This window comes from Lepisma saccharinum, chromosome 27 (genome assembly GCF_977018435.1).
Source record: "Lepisma saccharinum chromosome 27, izLepSacc3.1, whole genome shotgun sequence".
Taxonomy (NCBI): Eukaryota; Metazoa; Arthropoda; class Insecta; order Zygentoma; family Lepismatidae; genus Lepisma; species Lepisma saccharinum.
Window position 1 is genome coordinate 47,161,446 of NC_139255.1, and position 19,174 is coordinate 47,180,619.

General features: G+C 38.8%; 1 protein-coding gene across 1 annotated transcript in view; it reads left to right on the forward strand.

The window, feature by feature from the left end:
- Window positions 1–19,174, forward strand: part of Neto (Neuropilin and tolloid-like) — a 621,542-nt gene that overhangs the window by 373,488 nt on the left and 228,880 nt on the right. Inside the window, exon 3 of the mRNA XM_083113526.1 lies at window positions 10,413–10,580. Within this exon, the coding sequence (XP_082969652.1) occupies window positions 10,413–10,580 (168 nt within the window). The remainder of the gene's footprint in view (window positions 1–10,412; window positions 10,581–19,174) is intronic.

Here is a 19,174-nt window from a genome sequence, read left to right on the forward strand (position 1 = left end):
TGAAAAAGTTATGGAAATTAACGTATAACTACCAAAGCCATGGAAAAGTCAGGGAAATTAGCGCATGACCACGAAGTCACTGAGACGGGGAGAATGGAAATCAGCCTATGACTACGACAGTCATGAAAAAGTTATGGAAATTAACGTATAACTACAAAAGCCATGGCAAAGTCAGGGAAATTAGCCCATGACCACGAAGTGACTGAGACGGGGAGAATGGAAATCAGCCTATGACTACGAGAGCCATGAAAAAGTTATGGAAATTAACGTATAACTACAAAAGCCGTTGAAAAGTCAGGGAAATTAGCCCATGACCACGAAGTCACTGAGATGGGGAGGATGGAAATCAGCCTATGACTACGAGAGTCATGGAAAAGTTATGGAAATTAACGTATAACTACAAAAGTCATGGAAAAGTCAGGGAAATTAGCCCATGATCACAAAATCAATGAAAAGAGGAGGATGGAAATCAGCCTACGACTACGAGAGTCGTGGAAAATTTTAAGTGCCATTGCTGTAATTGTCACGAATGTGGATTTTGCCACATGTTTGTAAACACCTTGATTTGCTACAACTGGTGTTCATGTGTAACAACAATGCTTTAAAATATGTTCTCTAGCGCGAAAAAGAAATCAGGAAACTTATTTCGTCCAAACGAGTGAAAATTTCTTTGTGAATTGCATTTCAGAAGTAAATGAGCTTTTTTTATAACGCCTCTAACCATTTAGCTACGCTTAAACTCCTTCCAGATTTTCAATTTATATTAAAATGTGTGCCACTATTACCAATGTGTTTGCGTATACAAGTCAACTGAAAACCTTAATTTGATTGTTTTTCGTGTAGATTTTTGAGTGTAAGACTTTAACACTTTACAATTTTGAACAGAAAATATTTGTTGGTCTAGAAGACATATTTTCAAGTGCTGATTAAGTGGCCTGCCCGGTTATGTGTGCATGATTGTGTGTGTGTGCGTGCGTGATGCCATTTACGCAACGTCTACAACTTGACTTAAACCTCGTCGCGTTCTAGGATCACATTGGAAACTTGAAAATACGTTTTCTCTCGCTTCCAAAAGTGGATATTTGATATATGGGGCGGGGGATTTCAAATATGTATGGAGGATGTGTGCTCTAGTCTCCTCCCCCCTCCCCCTTCCCTCCCCGACATTTCTGCATTATGCTTCCGTGGCCCTAATGTAGCTGACTTCGCAATTTCTGAAGACGTGCGTGTGTGTGCGTCGGTTATACGAGACGGGAAGGAGAACCATATTTCTTTTCTTCTTTCTCTTCGGAGAAGTTTAATTCGTTCCTCGTAGCTTTCCGGGCCGTTCTTTTCGACGTCAGGGGGCGCTGTGGAATTTAGTGGGACTTTTTGGAAGAGCTTGTGTAGACGTGGAATTCAGACCAATACGAGAAACAGGATGATTTGCATGTATGATGTCACACGTTTCTCACACTTCTTACCAGGAGTTAAAAAGTTATGAAAGAAAACTGGGATAAGGTGGCGCATTTTGCATAATGTCAGTTGGCAACACTGTCCGAATACCCCCATGCTTAAGGATCGGTAAGGCAGTGTTGCCATATCAAGGGACATTTCCCTTTTGCAGGAAAATTCAGACAATTTTAAGAAGCTCGATGGAAAATAACAAAATTTAAGGGACGCTTGAAGATATTAGACACACATATTTCCAAGTGCCAGTTTCATATTCATCATTTTTTGACGTCACATCCTATTTCCACGTCATTGGCTATTTGTGTATTTCTATTTTATTTATGTTACAGCGTTATGTTTGTTATCTACATCTTCAGTTAGAAGCAGCGATGAGAGTGGACAGTGGCGGCGAATGGATGCTAAAACTGGGGGAGCAAGGACAGTTTATTTTTTCTTGGTAGACAACGAGAGCTCATAGTGCGGGGGCAAAAAGTGGGGAGGTAGCTGTTCCCCGTTAGCGTATTTACAAACCCTTGAGTGCTGCAGAACCAGAGAGATATAACGCTTTCTTATTGGCTGTGCGCACCGGATGTTCCATGTCCATCGTTCCTTGTTCGTTTATTTACAAGAAGAGAATGAAAAAATCAGATTTGTTATTAATTTGTAATAAATTTTGTAATTAGATTGTCGATATTATGTGAAGAAATATATTTTTTTACGAAAAACTGTAAACAAGCTGCTATTAAATCGTTTTCTGGTGATAAAAATCAAAGCCATAAAAGTATATTAATGTTTAATATCTCTGAAAGGGCTTGTGAAGAGATTACTGGATTGTAGGAGAAATTTCATATAATTAAAAAATGTCATTTCTGCGTGCAAACCACTTCATCATATATGCCACTGACTTCATTGTGGTATTTTTGCAGCAAGTTCAATATTGGCTACAACACCATTAAGCCTTGTTTCCATGATATGAAAAACTCAATATGCTGACCAAGGCAAGAATTTATTTTATTATAAAACATAAACTAAACGTAACGTTTCGTTTCAACCTTCTACCAAGGTCTTCTTCACACTATGTACAATATGTATGTTACATTTGTACTTGGCACATAGTCTGAAGAAGACCTTGCTAGAAGGTTGAAACGAAACGTTATGTTTAGTTTATGTTTTATAATAAAATAAATTTCTGCCTTCGTCAGCATATTGTTTTTTGCAATATAGGTTAAGTGTGCATATTCTGAAAGATCATAAGTAGTTACACTGCACTGATGGGATTTTGGTAACATTATCGTATGAGGGAAACGGATTCCTTCAAATTTACGGGAGAAAGTACTTACGGAAATAATTTTCTTTAGCGTTGTGGAAGTTCCTGAATACAGATTTGATCCATTTTAATGTGAATGCGTGTTGTTTTCTGCGAAAATCTCTGTCCGACACGCTGTTTCTGCTCCCGCCATTTGCTTTCTGCATGAGAGTGCAATGTTCCGTGTGTTAAGATGATGCAACCCCGTAGCCAGTGTTTCAGCCTCGCCGTGTTTTCACTAGAACCACGTGTCGAGTATTTTTAATTTTTTTTTTAAACTATGCTTGCCTAACCTAACTTAACCTAACCTAACCTTACGGAAAATGATTTTTGGGGCTAACATGAATGGTTTTTGGGGCTAACGTGAATGGTTTTTGGGGCTAACGTGAATAGTTTTTGGGGCTAACGTGAATGGTTTGTGAGGCTAACGTCAATGGTTTGCGACGTATTAGCATAATTTCAAATCCGGACACGAAAGCAGATATTTTCCGGTGAACGAGGTTGCAACACTGCATAAATCGACAAAACACTCTCAGAACGCCCCCTAAACCAGTACGCTATCACGGCCATAATGTGTTACAGTTTCGAAACAACAAGTAACAGTAAGTACTCGTAAATAGAAGAAATAGACATTATCTTAGTTAGAAATGCATTATTTCACCTTAAGAAATGTTCCGCAACACGTTAGCAATGTAAAGAAGTCCGAAATATAGAGTAGAGGCGGCAAATGTGGAATACCGTTTTTGTTTTGAACTATAATTACTTTATTTGTGCACATTTTGATATGAAAATTCAACAAAAAAATTCAATACACATTCCCTTTTAAAAAAAACACTCAAAATATTTGAAATAATTAATGTGCTTTTGAAGAAAAGAACATTAGTGAATAAAGTGCGAAATGTCAACAAAATGAAAGTGGGGGGTAATGTTGAATACAGTATTCCACATTACCCTCATAATTAGAGATTACACAACTTTGACACTTAGCCTTATTGTTCTGTTCATTTCTGTTCATTCGTCATTCGTTATACAGTTAAATGAAAAACTACAAATTTACTTGTAAAAATCGAAAATAAACATATCTCCCTCTGATGCACCAGAGAGCTCATGGGCCCACAATTCACACAATAAACACTGGATCCACTTACTGCCTGGGACATCAGTCGACCAATTCTCTCCACAGAACAAGCACTCAGTGTCTGGGTTCCTCGGACCTACACTTTCACCAATCACACTACAATGATCACAGGTGATTCCATCACTTTCAATGGTCGATTCACTTGTTGTACTTGCAAATGTCTTCCTGCTTCTTGCCACGCTGCGTTCTGGATTTTGCCATTTCATCTTCACACTGATTTCATTCTTTGAAGATACATCTCTTGCACGAGTTGCTTTTCTTTGACTTCTTCTTTTCTGATTCATGAAGAGAGTGTTGTAGAGAATGTTTATCAGGTGTTCCTGTGAGTACAGTTGACGAAGTGGTTCGGTTTCCCTCTTGGATTGTGCATTACTTGTAGTTGGAACTGGAGATATATCCCATGGTGTTACTGCATGGTTGGGTTGAGTTGATCGGCGAGTGTACAGCATTTGTAAACTTTTCACTTGGTGAAGTTGTTTCCTGTACAAGCGGTGTGCGATTTTCAGTTGGCGAAGATGTGGATGGTTGTGAATTAACACTATCAGGAGGTAGAGAGACGTCATTACTGGCTGTGTTGGTAGCTCCAATGAAATCACTATCCCTAAAAACGTTTGGATTCAGGGGATGAATCCCTGTGCATTTGAATCCATTAACAGCAATCTCGCCCGACTGAGCACGTAGGTAAGCTCTGGAAAAGAGTTCTCCTACGTCAAAATGAGTTGCTCTGCTCCCATGGTTACGGAGAAACAATCTTAACTCCTCGTTGTGATATCTCTTCAGAGGGCCCAAGAATGTTCTATCAAGAGGTTGTAGCTTATGTGTCGAGTGTGGTGGCAAAGAAATTATAACAACAGATTCTTCCCGAGCTAGGTCAATAACCTCAATATTCCTGATGTGGCTGTAGTGGCCATCAAGTATGAGGAGTACTGGGTCATCTTTGCTTGGCTTCACTTTACTGATGAAGTGACGAAACCAGTTAGTGAATATTGAGAGTTGAATCCAGCCTGAGGGATGGTACGCTGCGATGGAACCTGGAGGTGCATATTTCATCAGTTGAACATTTTCATTTTTCCTTGGAAAAAATAACATGGGAGGGACAAATGAACCACCCGCACTCAAACATGTTACTACAGTTATTAGTGATCCTCGCTCAGCGGATTTCAGAGTACTCACCTGTCTTTTCCCCTTTAATGCAATGATTTTGTCCTGTTTGGTTTGCACCACAGTAAGTCCACTTTCATCTACGTTATACACACGGTCAGGGGAAAAATTGAACTTCTTGTAGGCATCTTCCAAGTTGTTGAAAAATTTAGCCACGTTTTCGCTACTGAAGACATTTACTCTCGCAAATGAGGTTCCAGTGGGATTTCGAAGAGTCACTACATCTTTATGTCTTGCATAAACAATCTAAACCAGTCTTTACAAGCACATTCTCTTACCACAGAGAATGGGTGCTTCACATTATTTCTAACAGCTAATTGATAAGCAACTGAACAAATGTCACGTTTTGTGAGTCCGTAGTAACGAGATTCCATTTCTAGGACATAACTGACAAGATCATTTTCCATGGCTGGAGAGAGGATTGGCTTTCGACCTACACGTATTCTTGCAGCGTCATCTGCAGATTTGTCAGAATGTTCTCTAACTAATCTAAATAATGTGGTCCATGGAACATCATATGTTTTGCTGGCACGCAGAAATCCCATTTCTTTTTGCCTGACTGCTGGCACTGCCTGCGTCATTTTCTCTGGGTTCCACTTTTGCTGTACTCCTGCTTTCGGCATTCTGGGAGGGTCTGTGAATCTGCAAAATATAAAGAGACCATTTTGAGCATTAAATATGCAGATTAAATATAGGATTTTTTGTCATAATACATTTACAGTAATTATTCTATCTTAACATGGGCACAATTTCAATTTTTTTCTGCAAGGGTTTAGGAAAATCTAATTTCGTAATAAGAACAGTAATAAGGGCTGAAGAAGGAATGGCTGCCGCATAATAAGATCAATGTCGAGGGAATATTTGCCAAAAATGTTCTCATTAACAAGTTGCAGAAATTTTGAGGGTGTCTTGAACCCCCCACAACATGATAAACATTCTCTGCCATTTAGCTGTACCTTATAACTGCATGTAGGAAGTCATAAAACTATAAAAATGTGATTTTAACAAATTGTTTCAAGGCCTGAAAAAGGTAGGGTAATGTGGAATAGTATCCCACATTAACCACCCCCACCTATTCCACATTACCCGCTAACTACTTTTCTTTTTTAATCTTAAATTAGATAATAACGGAAACTTCCAGGACACCTAATTGACAATGCTTATTTAGCTACGACATTGGTGAACAATGTCACATAGAACACTTGCAGAAATCTTACCTTGTGTTTGCTTCGTGTGTACAAAACGACGGTAACGAAAAAAAGTCAGCTCCCTCCAAAACAGCTTTATGTGCTATGTCAGCATACATTCACAGTGGATGACGGGGGTTGCTTCAGTGCTGCCATCTGTACATACCGTCTGATGGTTCCAAACTACCCCGATAGATGGTAGACGTATGTAGTTGTAAATATCATGGTATTCCACTTTTGCCGACCATTCCATATTCGCCGCCTCTACTCTATGATTCGTAGGTGTTTCCCTCATACGATAATAGTACCAGGATTTTAAATAGGAGAATCGCATCGAGAAGAATTTTGCTTTTCTGGCTATCAAACATTAATTTTAAAAACGTCCTAAAAATCATCCATACAAGAATGAGATCATTGATTCTAAGGATAAATCTCTAAAATCTACACTGTTAATTTGAACCCCGCCCTCTAGCGTTTTCCCTAACATCATTTAGCGTGAAGGAACACTAGATAATGAACTTTCGGAATGACAGCCAATCAGAAGCCACATATCGATGGAGGTTCTGCAGCACTATAAGGGTTTGTAAATACGCTCCCTGTTCCCTTCCTAATAGTTGCTACTGAAGATGAATAATGAACTTGTGAAATGGGCGATGGAACAAAGACAATTGCGCATTCATGTTTGACGAGGGTTTGAACCTTGGACACACGGCCCGATTTATAAGCATTTTTATGATTGATTTATTTAACATTTTCTATATACAGCGTGTAACAAAAGTCCGGGAACACTTTTCATTTCAAAGAGTAAAGTTGTAAGTTTTTTTCTCTTTGCAGGTATTACGTGTAGTTCCATATATCGTCGCTAGGTGGTGTCATAATCAAGATGGCGCTTTCTGGAGCTGAGAAGGCTTTCTTCGTGCTAGAATTTGACAAAACAAAGAGTGCAACGGATGTCCAACGAAAATTTAGGATGAAGTACGGGAAAGCAGCACCAACCAGGAAGGCAATCTGCAATTGGCATGTAAAGTTTGTTGAAACTGGGTGTTTGTGTGTCAAGAAGAGAAATAGTCGACCAGGTGTGAGTGAAAATGACATTGAGCGAGTGAGAGAAGCCTTCACAAGGAGTCCGAGAAAATCTATACGCAGAGCTTCACGTGAGTTGGAAATGTTAAGAATGACTATGGCGTGTTTTGCGTAAAAAATTAAACATGAAACCGTACAGACTACAGTGCAAACGTTATATCCTAAAGACGAAGACCGGCCGCTGAAAGCGCCATCTTGATTATGACACCACCTAGCGACGATATATGGAACTACACGTAACACCTGCAATGAGAGAAAACTTACAACTTTACTCTTTGAAATTATGTACTTCGTTAATTTGTAAAGCTACTCGTTTGGTTACAATAAATTTTTTAAAGTGTTCAGGGACTTTTGTTACACGCTGTATACACTAACATGAGCTATTATTATGACAGTTTTTAGACGAAGGGAAATATTGGGTGAAAGAAGAAAATTCTGTCCCTTGCAATGATAGTTTGCCCTTAAAGCCCGACCGCCAAAAGAATAAACTTTATAGCAAACCCAGACTTTCCGCCTCCAGTTGTGGGAGTTTCAAGGGTGGGAAAGCGGTGTTGATACATGCCTGATTTTTGTCCAGTCGTACACGACATCCTTTACTCTCAACATGCACTCGTCGCTCGTATTTCAGGGAGATGCAGTGAATCGGAGACCCAGTCGCTTGCTACGTGCCGGCAAACATTAGGCTTCGCCGTGCTGACCCTGTTGGGGGTGCCGCATGTTTCGAAAACGACTTGAAAAGAAGAATTTGGCAACACAGAATACCTCGAGAATTTCGCCTCACCACGGCAACTGGACAAAGCCGATTGCTTCAGCGGCTCATGTGATCCTCCCTGGACAGAAAGGACAGAAATAGAATCTTGAAGTTTATTATTTTGCCGAACAGGCTTTAGATTATGGCAATACTGCTGCAAGGCTCGAAATTGAAGTTCCAAGATTCATAACATCCAGGGTGGTGAATAAAGTTCCAAGATGAACAACTTAAGGCAGGTCGAAAACATGCGAACGGTGTTTTCGTCCTGAGTTGGCAACTCTGCAGCTCAGGTGCCTGTTCCTTGTCTCATTCGGAACAAAGTTTACCCCTGAAACAGCCGCCACCCAGCGTAACAGTCCGTGCCCAGAGCTGGTTGTGCTATTTCATTAGCGGAACTCTTCAAATTACACTCCCGCCGTCGCATACATAATTAAAAGGACTATTAGCTCGCTTTAGCGGCGCAATACCTCACCCTTGGTATTAATATTCAGGGAATCCGTGTAGCCTGAGAAGAGATATTCACTGATTGGAGTTACTGCCTCTTCGTCCCTCCCTTTTTTCATACTCTAACATCCAACCGCGTGTCGCTTTTAAATCTGGCTTAATATGAGGCAGAAGCTAAGATGGAATTCAAAGATTTTTCTTTTTCCTTTGGAGCTTTCTTTTTTCAGCTTCGGGTAAATTAGTCGTCGAGATCTCCTGTGTCGAATGGGAAGACTTTTCTTCACGTTTGGAATCAGCAATTTGGAGCTCGGACTCTTAGCTGAATGGGAGACGGAAAATTAGACTGGTTTTAAAGTCATTAAATTAGCATATTCGCAGGAATGGAGATTAGGCAGGAAATATTTTTTTTCAAACGTCAGCATCTCGGAGATTTCTAGCTTCATGTAGTACATAAGCATGCATAAACACAAATGAATTCACTAGAAGGGTTCAGAAGGTAAGTTCCAATTCGACGGAAGTTTCTGTGTGCTTTTGTGTGAGCAAACATCTTGTTTGTGTTGACTTGTGTGAGCAAAGACGTTGTTTGTGTTGACTTGTGTGAGCAAATACGTTGTTTGTGTTGACTTGTGTGAGCAAAGACGTTGTTTGTGTTGACTTGTGTGAGCAAAGATGTTGTTTGTGTTGACTTGTGTGAGCAAAGACGTTGTTTGTGTTTACTTGTGTGAGCAAATACGTTGTTTGTGTTTACTTGTGTGAGCAAATACGTTGTTTGTGTTGACTTGTGTGAGCAAAGACGTTGTTTGTGTTGACTTGTGTGAGCAAAGACGTTGTTTGTGTTGAGTGTGTTGACTTGTGAGAGCAAAGACGTTGTTTGTGTTGACTTGTGTGAGCAAAGACGTTGTTTGTGTTGACTTGTGTGAGCAAAGACGTTGTTTGTGTTGACTTGTGTGAGCAAATACGTTGTTTGTGTTGACTTGTGTGAGCAAAGACGTTGTTTGTGTTTACTTGTGTGAGCAAAGACGTTGTTTGTATTCACTTGTGTGAGCAAACACGTTGTTTGTGTTCACTTGTGTGAGCAAACACGTTGTTTGAGTTTACTTGTGGGAGCAAAGACGTTGTTTGTGTTGACTTGTGGGAGCAAAGACGTTGTTTGTGTTCACTTGTGTAAGCAAACACGTTGTTTGTATTTAATTATGACGAACAAAGAGACTTGTGTGACCATATACGTTATCTGAATTGACTTGTGAGAATAAACATGCTCCTTGCGTTGACTTTGAGAGTCAAGATCTTCTTTACGCAAGCTTGTATGAGCAAACATGTTGCTTGCTTGCATTGGTTTCTTTTCTTTTTTGCGCTAACGTGTGTGAACAAATGTGTTTTTTTTTTGTGAGAAAACGTCGATTTCAACAACGTACCATATTTATTTATGCATATATATTTGTGAAAATTCAGGAACAAATTTACGATATACATCTGTACAAAAGAGGCCTGTTAGCCTAAATTCATTAATTATCACGTGTATATTACCCAGAATAATTTTGTTTCGACTGTAAATCAGAAATTTACTTCTGTATACCGTACCGCATTTACGCAAGTATAATCTGTTTTCAAGTACTACATATGCCGTCATTTCCTTTGGCTATGTATGTCTATATTATTCTTTTACGTTCATAGTTAATATACTTTTCAAACCATGTCCGAACTTGAAGTTTACACCTGTTCTGTATATATTTAAGAATTATTGCATTTAAAGCTGTTGTTCCATCTTTTGGCATCTACTCCAAACTATAAATAATGGTTTGAATGTTCCTAATATTGAAATTTGTTTCTTCCATTATAGTTTTTCTTGTATGCACAGCTTTGTCATATTTTGTCGTTCTTTCTGACCAATACTATTCGTTTTATTTACAGGAAAGGAAACAGATTTGATGCTAAAAGACTCATCCTCTTTGATCTCAATCGAAAACAGTCCTCAGTGCCATAATTTCACATTTGGAGACCCTGACAAGAAAGAATTCTACTCGCCCAGATATCCCGAAAATTATCTCCGTGAACTGGACTGCTTTAAAAGACTTGAAGGTAAGTCAAAAACAATATCGGTTTTCTTGTTATTTTACCTGTTTATTTCTTATTTCGAAATTTGTTACGGGTCACAGGCGAACTTGTGTAGTGTTCGAATATAAGGCTGTAAATTTGTTTCTAGCTTGTCCTCAGCACCGCCATCTTCATCACTAGTATTCTGTAATGTAAAAACTGAATCTGGTTGGAATTGTGGACGTTTTAGAGAACATATGCACGTTTGTTGCTAACGTTCTACAATCTTTTAGAATTGAAAATAGAAAGCAGTGTTCCCTGCGTGTCCTCCCGTTTCGCCTTATTGCGTTTTCACCCCCTCCCAATACAATTTGAAATGATTTATGTGACACGAACTTTCTAAGGCGAAACGGGACATCCTGTTTCGCCTTACACACAAAATATTTCCCACCTGGGAATATTATCGACTTGACGGGTAATTCATAATGGGAGCGCAGAGCTTGTGATGTTGCGTACCTTAGCTCCAATTCTCCTGTCGGTTAGGTTAGGTTAGGTTAATAATACATTAATAATAATCAGTGGCTTATGTTGATCCCGAGATCTGGATTATCTCACTATCTATGACACGTATTCCTAGGCTATGGAGGAGGGAAACCCTGAACACCGTGTATAAGTGGATAGACACCCATTTTTCTCGTTCTCGGCGCCTTCAAGGAAATCTCGTTGCCATGCCAAGGGTGGCTAATTTGTAAAATACTAGTAAGAAATCAGGTTGTCAACTCCTGACATATCAGGTTGCAAACTCCTGACATATCAGGTTGCAAACTCCTGACATATGAGGTTGCCAACTCCTGACATATGAGGTTGCCAACTCCTGACATATCAGTTTGCCAACTCCTGACATATCAGGTTGCCAACTCCTGATATATGAGGTTGCCAACTCCTGACATATCAGGTTGCCAACTCCTGACATATCAGGTTGCAAACTCCTGACATATGAGGTTGCCAACTCCTGACATATGAGGTTGCCAACTCCTGACATATGAGGTTGCCAACTCCTGACATATCAGGTTGCCAACTCCTGACGCTAACTCCAGAATCACCATCATCTAATTGAAACGAGTAATTTTATTCACAATTTATAATCAATTTTTCTTCTGTATTCTACTCTCAGGTTTCAGGCTTCGCACATAGTCTAGATAGCCTCCAATATATGCTCCTTATAATAATGACCCTTCATGTCGATAATATTCCCTGGTGGGAAATTTTTTCTGTGTAAGGCGAAATGGGATGTCCCGTTTCGCCTTAGAAAGTTCGTGACACATAAATCATTTTAAATTGTATTGGGGTGGTAAAAACGCAATAAGGCGAAACGGGCCTTAACCGTTCCGTGGACATATTAGTAGGAGGTATTTCTTTCGTCGTCCGATTTCGCCTTCTTTTGTCACCTTGTAATCAAGAGGTTCATGTTCGATACACGGTGGAGGAATGTACATTCAGTCTCGGGAATTTGTGGATTAAGGCCGCGCAAAACGGTGGAGAAGGGGCGAAAGCGATTGGGCGAACAAACTAGCGCGCGCTCTTCCCGGAAAAGTGTGTGTACTCTATCCCGGCAATCTCTGCAGAAAGGCCGCGCATAACGGAAGAGAAGGAAACGAAGCAGTACAAGCACGTGCGAAGCTGCTACAAAGGCTGTCTTTCACCCCCTTCCACGCAATCCCGTTCCCTCGCACGTGTTCATTGGTGGAGCCGTCTCGCGTCACTACTTGCGCAGATACTTGCTTTTGTTCGCTCGGTCCAGAGATTGCCGGGACAAAGTATAGTGGTTCGGATCCCAGTCCCGAATAACCTATATGTGCATAATATGAACTTGAAAAAAAAAAACTCAAAAGTTTCTCCGCTGATATTCGCTGGACCATATTGTTAGTTAGTGGAACACGGCATGTTAATACCAAGCTGAGAGCTCATAACTGCATCCGCTTGTGTCCAAAACTTCAAGATTTGTAGGGAAGTTTGAAGCTGACTTCCTTGAAGGTAGAGCTTCAGAGGTTGCGAGCTTGCGATAATTTGTCAGGCGTCAAGAACCAGGCAACACTTTGTGTTGCCTAGAAACAGGTTTGCTTGACGTAGGACCCTCAGGAGTACCAGAGGTACGTTGAGAAAAGAGAATCAGATAGCGTAAATATTTGAATTATAGAGAAGGGAGAGATGGGGCAAACTTGTTACCCTGCCCCCGTGTCAGGGCAACAGTGTATTTTTTCCTTATTGCAATATTCATTAATATGTTAAATAATTATGTAATTACGTGTATAAAAATATGTTTCTGTGATAAGTGTATCTCAATTTGTTATGCATTTTTAGGTTCGTATATATTCCATTTATAAAAACCATGTAGCTCTCTGTTCTTTCTTCGTGTTTCGAACGTTCAGGAAAAGGCGGGCAGTTTAGCTGTTAAAGATTAAAAATTTTGAAAGAAGGGCCGTTGGCAACAGACGCCAACCAAACATATATAAACTCCCAGATGAGAGTGGGGGAGGTCGGCTGTTGGAACTGAGACTTGGAAGGGAGAGGCTGTTTTTGCTTCGGTCAGCTAGGATCGGAGGACAGGTCTCCCGAAACGGATGCTGTAAGAGATTGGATTGCCGGGCAAGCTAGTGCCTTGGTGTCCAATTTATAGGTAAAAAGGTAGTTTGTACTGGATGTTATTTTGAAGTAATTACGGTGCAGCCTAGTGCCTTGTCACCGTGGAGTGATGAGAAATGTACACGTCGGGCGACCTCGCGCCTGTTAAGACGTTTCTTGGAGTTACGCGAGTCTACCTTGTGACAAGCGTACTCCAGATGTAATTCATGAAATGTAAAGCATCCAGGCACAAACAATAGAGATTTCCAACATCAAAATTAGAGTTTTGGCCCGGTAATTAGAGAATTGAACGTTCGGATACGACTTTTATATACTTCAAATTTTACGTTAATTAAACTATAGAAAATACCCAAAATTTCAGTTTTTAATTTCACAGTTGCTGGACAAGGTAATTTATCCCCTATAGCAATAAGGTTTCGCAAAGGTTATCCGTTGTCTCTTGTAGTTAATTATATAATTATGTTGACTTGTAGCAACCCACGTGCATTGTCGTACAAAGAAAGATACCCCTAGACAAATCTGAGTCGAGTACGAAGTGCACCGCACCTCGAGTGCGGAGGTCAAGTGTGGCGGGGCCAGGCAAGTAACAAACTTAACTTCATAACTTAGTTGTACACGTGAATCTACCAATGGTAAAGCGGCACGGAGTTACTTGTGAGTGTCCCTTCATCACTTTCATAGCATCTCATTATTCATCCTCGTCGTCGCGATTAAACTTCGGGAGACAGAAGTGTAACGTTTTCAGTTTTTCTTAAGTGCAACTTGTGCACAAACAGGCTGATAGGGACTGGGCCTACAGTTTACAGCCGGGTTGATAAAGGTCCAGGAATTTTAAATAAATTCAATTCCGGTCCAGGAGAGAAAATCGGCAAGCGTAAACAGGTTCTGGACCGTAAGGAACCTTTTTATCTGCAAAGTATTTCAATTCGCTCCAGGATTTCTTTCTGGATTTCTGGATACGGTCCAAGAATCTATTTTCTGGATCAATTTAAATGCGGTCCAGGAACATTTTTTCTGGATCAATTTAAATACGGTCCAGGAACATTTTTTCTGGATCAATTTAAATACGGTCCAGGAACATTTTTTCTGGATCAATTTAAATACGGTCCAGGAACATTTTTTCTGGATCAATTTAAAAACGGTCCAAGAACCTTCTTTTCTGGATCAATTTAAATACGGTCCAGGAACATTTTTTCTGGATCAATTTAAATACGGTCCAGGAACCTTTTTTCTCGATTTCTGGATCAATTTAAATACCATCCAAGAACCTTTTTTTCTGGATTTCTGGATCAATTTAAATACGGTCCAAGAATCTTTTTTCTGGATCAATTTAAATACGGTCCAAGAATATTTTTTCTGGATCAATTTAAATGCGGTCCAGGAACATTTTTTCTGGATCAATTTAAATATGGTCCAGGAACATTTTTTCTGGATCAATTTAAATACGGTCCAAGAACCTTCTTTTCTGGATCAATTTAAATACGGTCCAGGAACATTTTTTCTGGATCAATTTAAATACGGTCCAGGAACCTTTTTTCTCGATTTCTGGATCAATTTAAATACCATCCAAGAACCTTTTTTCTGGATTTCTGGATCAATTTAAATACGGTCCAGGAACATTTTTTCTGGATCAATTTAAATACGGTCCAGGAACCTTTTTTCTCGATTTCTGGATCAATTTAAATACCATCCAAGAACCTTTTTTTCTGGATTTCTGGATCAATTTAAATACGGTCCAAGAATCTTTTTTCTGGATCAATTTAAATACGGTCCAAGAATTTTTTTCTGGATCAATTTAAATACGGTCCAGGAACCTTTTTTCTCGATTTCTGGATCAATTTAAATACCATCCAAGAACCTTTTTTTCTGGATTTCTGGATCAATTTAAATACGGTCCAAGAATCTTTTTTCTGGATCAATTTAAATACGGTCCAAGAATATTTTTTCTGGATCAATTTAAATGCGGTCCAGGAACATTTTTTCTGGATCAATTTAAATACGGTCCAGGAACATTTTTTCTGGATCAATTTAAATACGGTCCAGGAACATTTTTTCTGGATCAATTTAAATACGGTCCAGGAACATTTTTTCTGGATCAATTTAAATACGGTCCAGGAACATTTTTTCTGGATCAATTTAAATACGGTCCAAGAACCTTCTTTTCTGGATCAATTTAAATGCGGTCCAGGAACATTTTTTCTGGATCAATTTAAATGCGGTCCAGGAACATTTTTTCTGGATCAAATTAAATACGGTCCAGGAACATTTTTTCTGGATCAATTTAAATACGGTCCAGGAACCTTTTTTGTGGATCAATTTAAATACGGTCCAGGAACCTTTTTTCTGGATCAATTTAAATACGGTCCAGGAACCTTTTTTCTCGATTTCTGGATCAATTTAAATACCATCCAAGAACCTTTTTTTCTGGATTTCTGGATCAATTTAAATACGGTCCAAGAATCTTTTTTCTGGATCAATTTAAATACGGTCCAAGAATATTTTTTCTGGATCAATTTAAATACGGTCCAGGAAAATTTTTTCTGGATCAATTTAAATACGGTCCAGGAACATTTTTTCTGGATCAATTTAAATACGGTCCAGGAACCTTTTTTCTCGATTTCTGGATCAATTTAAATACCATCCAAGAACCTTTTTTTCTGGATTTCTGGATCAATTTAAATACGGTCCAGGAACATTTTTTCTGGATCAATTTAAATACGGTCCAGGAACCTTTTCTCTCGATTTCTGGATCAATTTAAATACCATCCAAGAACCTTTTTTTCTGGATTTCTGGATCAATTTAAATACGGTCCAAGAATCTTTTTTCTGGATCAATTTAAATACGGTCCAAGAATCTTTTTTCTGGATCAATTTAAATACGGTCCAGGAACCTTTTTTCTCGATTTCTGGATCAATTTAAATACCATCCAAGAACCTTTTTTTCTGGATTTCTGGATCAATTTAAATACGGTCCAAGAATCTTTTTTCTGGATCAATTTAAATACGGTCCAAGAATATTTTTTCTGGATCAATTTAAATGCGGTCCAGGAACATTTTTTCTGGATCAATTTAAATACGGTCCAGGAACATTTTTTCTGGATCAATTTAAATACGGTCCAGGAACATTTTTTCTGGATCAATTTAAATACGGTCCAGGAACATTTTTTCTGGATCAATTTAAATACGGTCCAGGAACATTTTTTCTGGATCAATTTAAATACGGTCCAAGAACCTTCTTTTCTGGATCAATTTAAATGCGGTCCAGGAACATTTTTTCTGGATCAATTTAAATGCGGTCCAGGAACATTTTTTCTGGATCAAATTAAATACGGTCCAGGAACATTTTTTCTGGATCAATTTAAATACGGTCCAGGAACCTTTTTTGTGGATCAATTTAAATACGGTCCAGGAACCTTTTTTGTGGATCAACTTAAATACGGTCCAGGAGCCTTTTTTCTCGATTTCTGGATCAATTTAAATACCATCCAAGAACCTTTTTTTCTGGATTTCTGGATCAATTTAAATACGGTCCAAGAATCTTTTTTCTGGATCAATTTAAATACGGTCCAAGAATATTTTTTCTGGATCAATTTAAATACGGTCCAGGAACATTTTTTCTAGATCAATTTAAATACGGTCCAGGAACATTTTTTCTGGATCAATTTAAATACGGTCCAAGAACCTTCTTTTCTGGATCAATTTAAATACGGTCCAGGAACATTTTTTCTGGATCAATTTAAATACGGTCCAGGAACATTTTTTTTGGATCAATTTAAATACGGTCCAGGAACATTTTTTCTGGATCAATTTAAATACGGTCCAGGAACATTTTTTCTGGATCAATTTAAATACGGTCCAAGAACCTTCTTTTCTGGATCAATTTAAATACGGTCCAGGAACATTTTTTCTGGATCAATTTAAATACGGTCCAGGAACATTTTTTCTGGATCAATTTAAATACGGTCCAGGAACATTTTTTCTGGATCAATTTAAATACGGTCCAAGAACCTTCTTTTCTGGATCAATTTAAATACGGTCCAGGAACATTTTTTCTGGATCAATTTAAATACGGTCCAGGAACATTTTTTCTGGATCAATTTAAATACGGTCCAGGAACATTTTTTCTGGATCAATTTAAATACGGTCCAGGAACATTTTTTCTGGATCAATTTAAATACGGTCCAAGAACCTTCTTTTCTGGATCAATTTAAATACGGTCCAGGAACATTTTTTCTGGATCAATTTAAATACGGTCCAGGAACATTTTTTCTGGATCAATTTAAATACGGTCCAGGAACATTTTTTCTGGATCAATTTAAATACGGTCCAAGAACCTTCTTTTCTGGATCAATTTAAATACGGTCCAGGAACATTTTTTCTGGATCAATTTAAATACGGTCCAGGAACATTTTTTCTGGATCAATTTAAATACGGTCCAGGAACATTTTTTCTGGATCAATTTAAATACGGTCCAGGAACATTTTTTCTGGATCAATTTAAATACGGTCCAAGAACCTTCTTTTCTGGATCAATTTAAATACGGTCCAGGAACATTTTTTCTGGATCAATTTAAATACGGTCCAGGAACATTTTTTCTGGATCAATTTAAATACGGTCCAGGAACATTTTTTCTGGATCAATTTAAATACGGTCCAGGAACATTTTTTCTGGATCAATTTAAATACGGTCCAAGAATATTTTTTCTGGTCAATTTAAATACGGTCCAAGAACCTTCTTTTCTGGATCAATTTAAATACGGTCCAGGAACATTTTTTCTGGATCAATTTAAATACGGTCCAAGAACCTTCTTTTCTGGATCAATTTAAATACGGTCCAGGAACATTTTTTCTGGATCAATTTAAATACGGTCCAGGAACATTTTTTCTGGATCAATTTAAATACGGTCCAGGAACATTTTTTCTGGATCAATTTTAATACGGTCCAAGAACCTTCTATTCTGGATCAATTTAAATACGGTCCAGGAACATTTTTTCTGGATCAATTTAAATACGGTCCAGGAACATTTTTTCTGGATCAATTTAAATACGGTCCAGGAACATTTTTTCCCAGATTAATTTAAATACGGGCAAGTAACCTTTTTCCGGCTCAATTTCAATTTGATCCAGAAACCTTTTTTCAGGATGAATATAAATACGGTCCAGGAACCTTTTTCCCCGCATCAATTTATATACGGCACAGGAACCTTCTTTCAATGTAACAATACGCAACTTGGACCGAATTCAAATTGTGCGGGGAAAAAGGTCCCCGTCCTGCAGCGGAACACAATAAAATCCAATACAATTTATGGGTTCATGGACATTTAACAACCTTCGTTTAAACTGGGATCCAAACCATTATGTGCCTGCACCGGGTATCGAAACGTGGCTCCTCGAAGAAAGGCAACATGACGTAACCAAATAGATGTAACTTGTAGGAAAAATACTTTGTTTTTGTACTCAAGTTAATGCACATAGCCCAATCGGGTCTGGTCCTACAGTTTAAATTGATCTACTGAGCTGCGCGTGCCGGCTCAATTACTGTTTGCGTTATATGCTTATAGCCTGACAAGTTAAGTCCCAATATGCGCAGATCGCTGCGGAGCACTTCCTATTACGTCATCCTCCCCACCACTCTTCTACATACTAGTCTGGCCTTGAGACTACGAGTGGTGCCAACTCAGCAAAATTAAGCTAAAACAAATATGACAAACTATTTTTACTGTGTGGATTGACGGTGCCGGCTCATATCAGTTTATCAGTGGTTCATTTGATTTAATCCGGTCTTTGAAAATGCGTGCGGTGCGCGGATCGTAAACTGTAGTATTACGCACGCGAGTTAACGTTTATAACGAAGAGAAACTACTGGGCGAATGACTTCATTTTCTGAATGCGACATCGAGCAGTGACCTAGTTTTTTTTAAAGCCGAGTGGGGTGGGGGTTATTTTGTTTATCGTACAACAATCACTACGAGAAGGCAATCTGATAACACGTCTGCC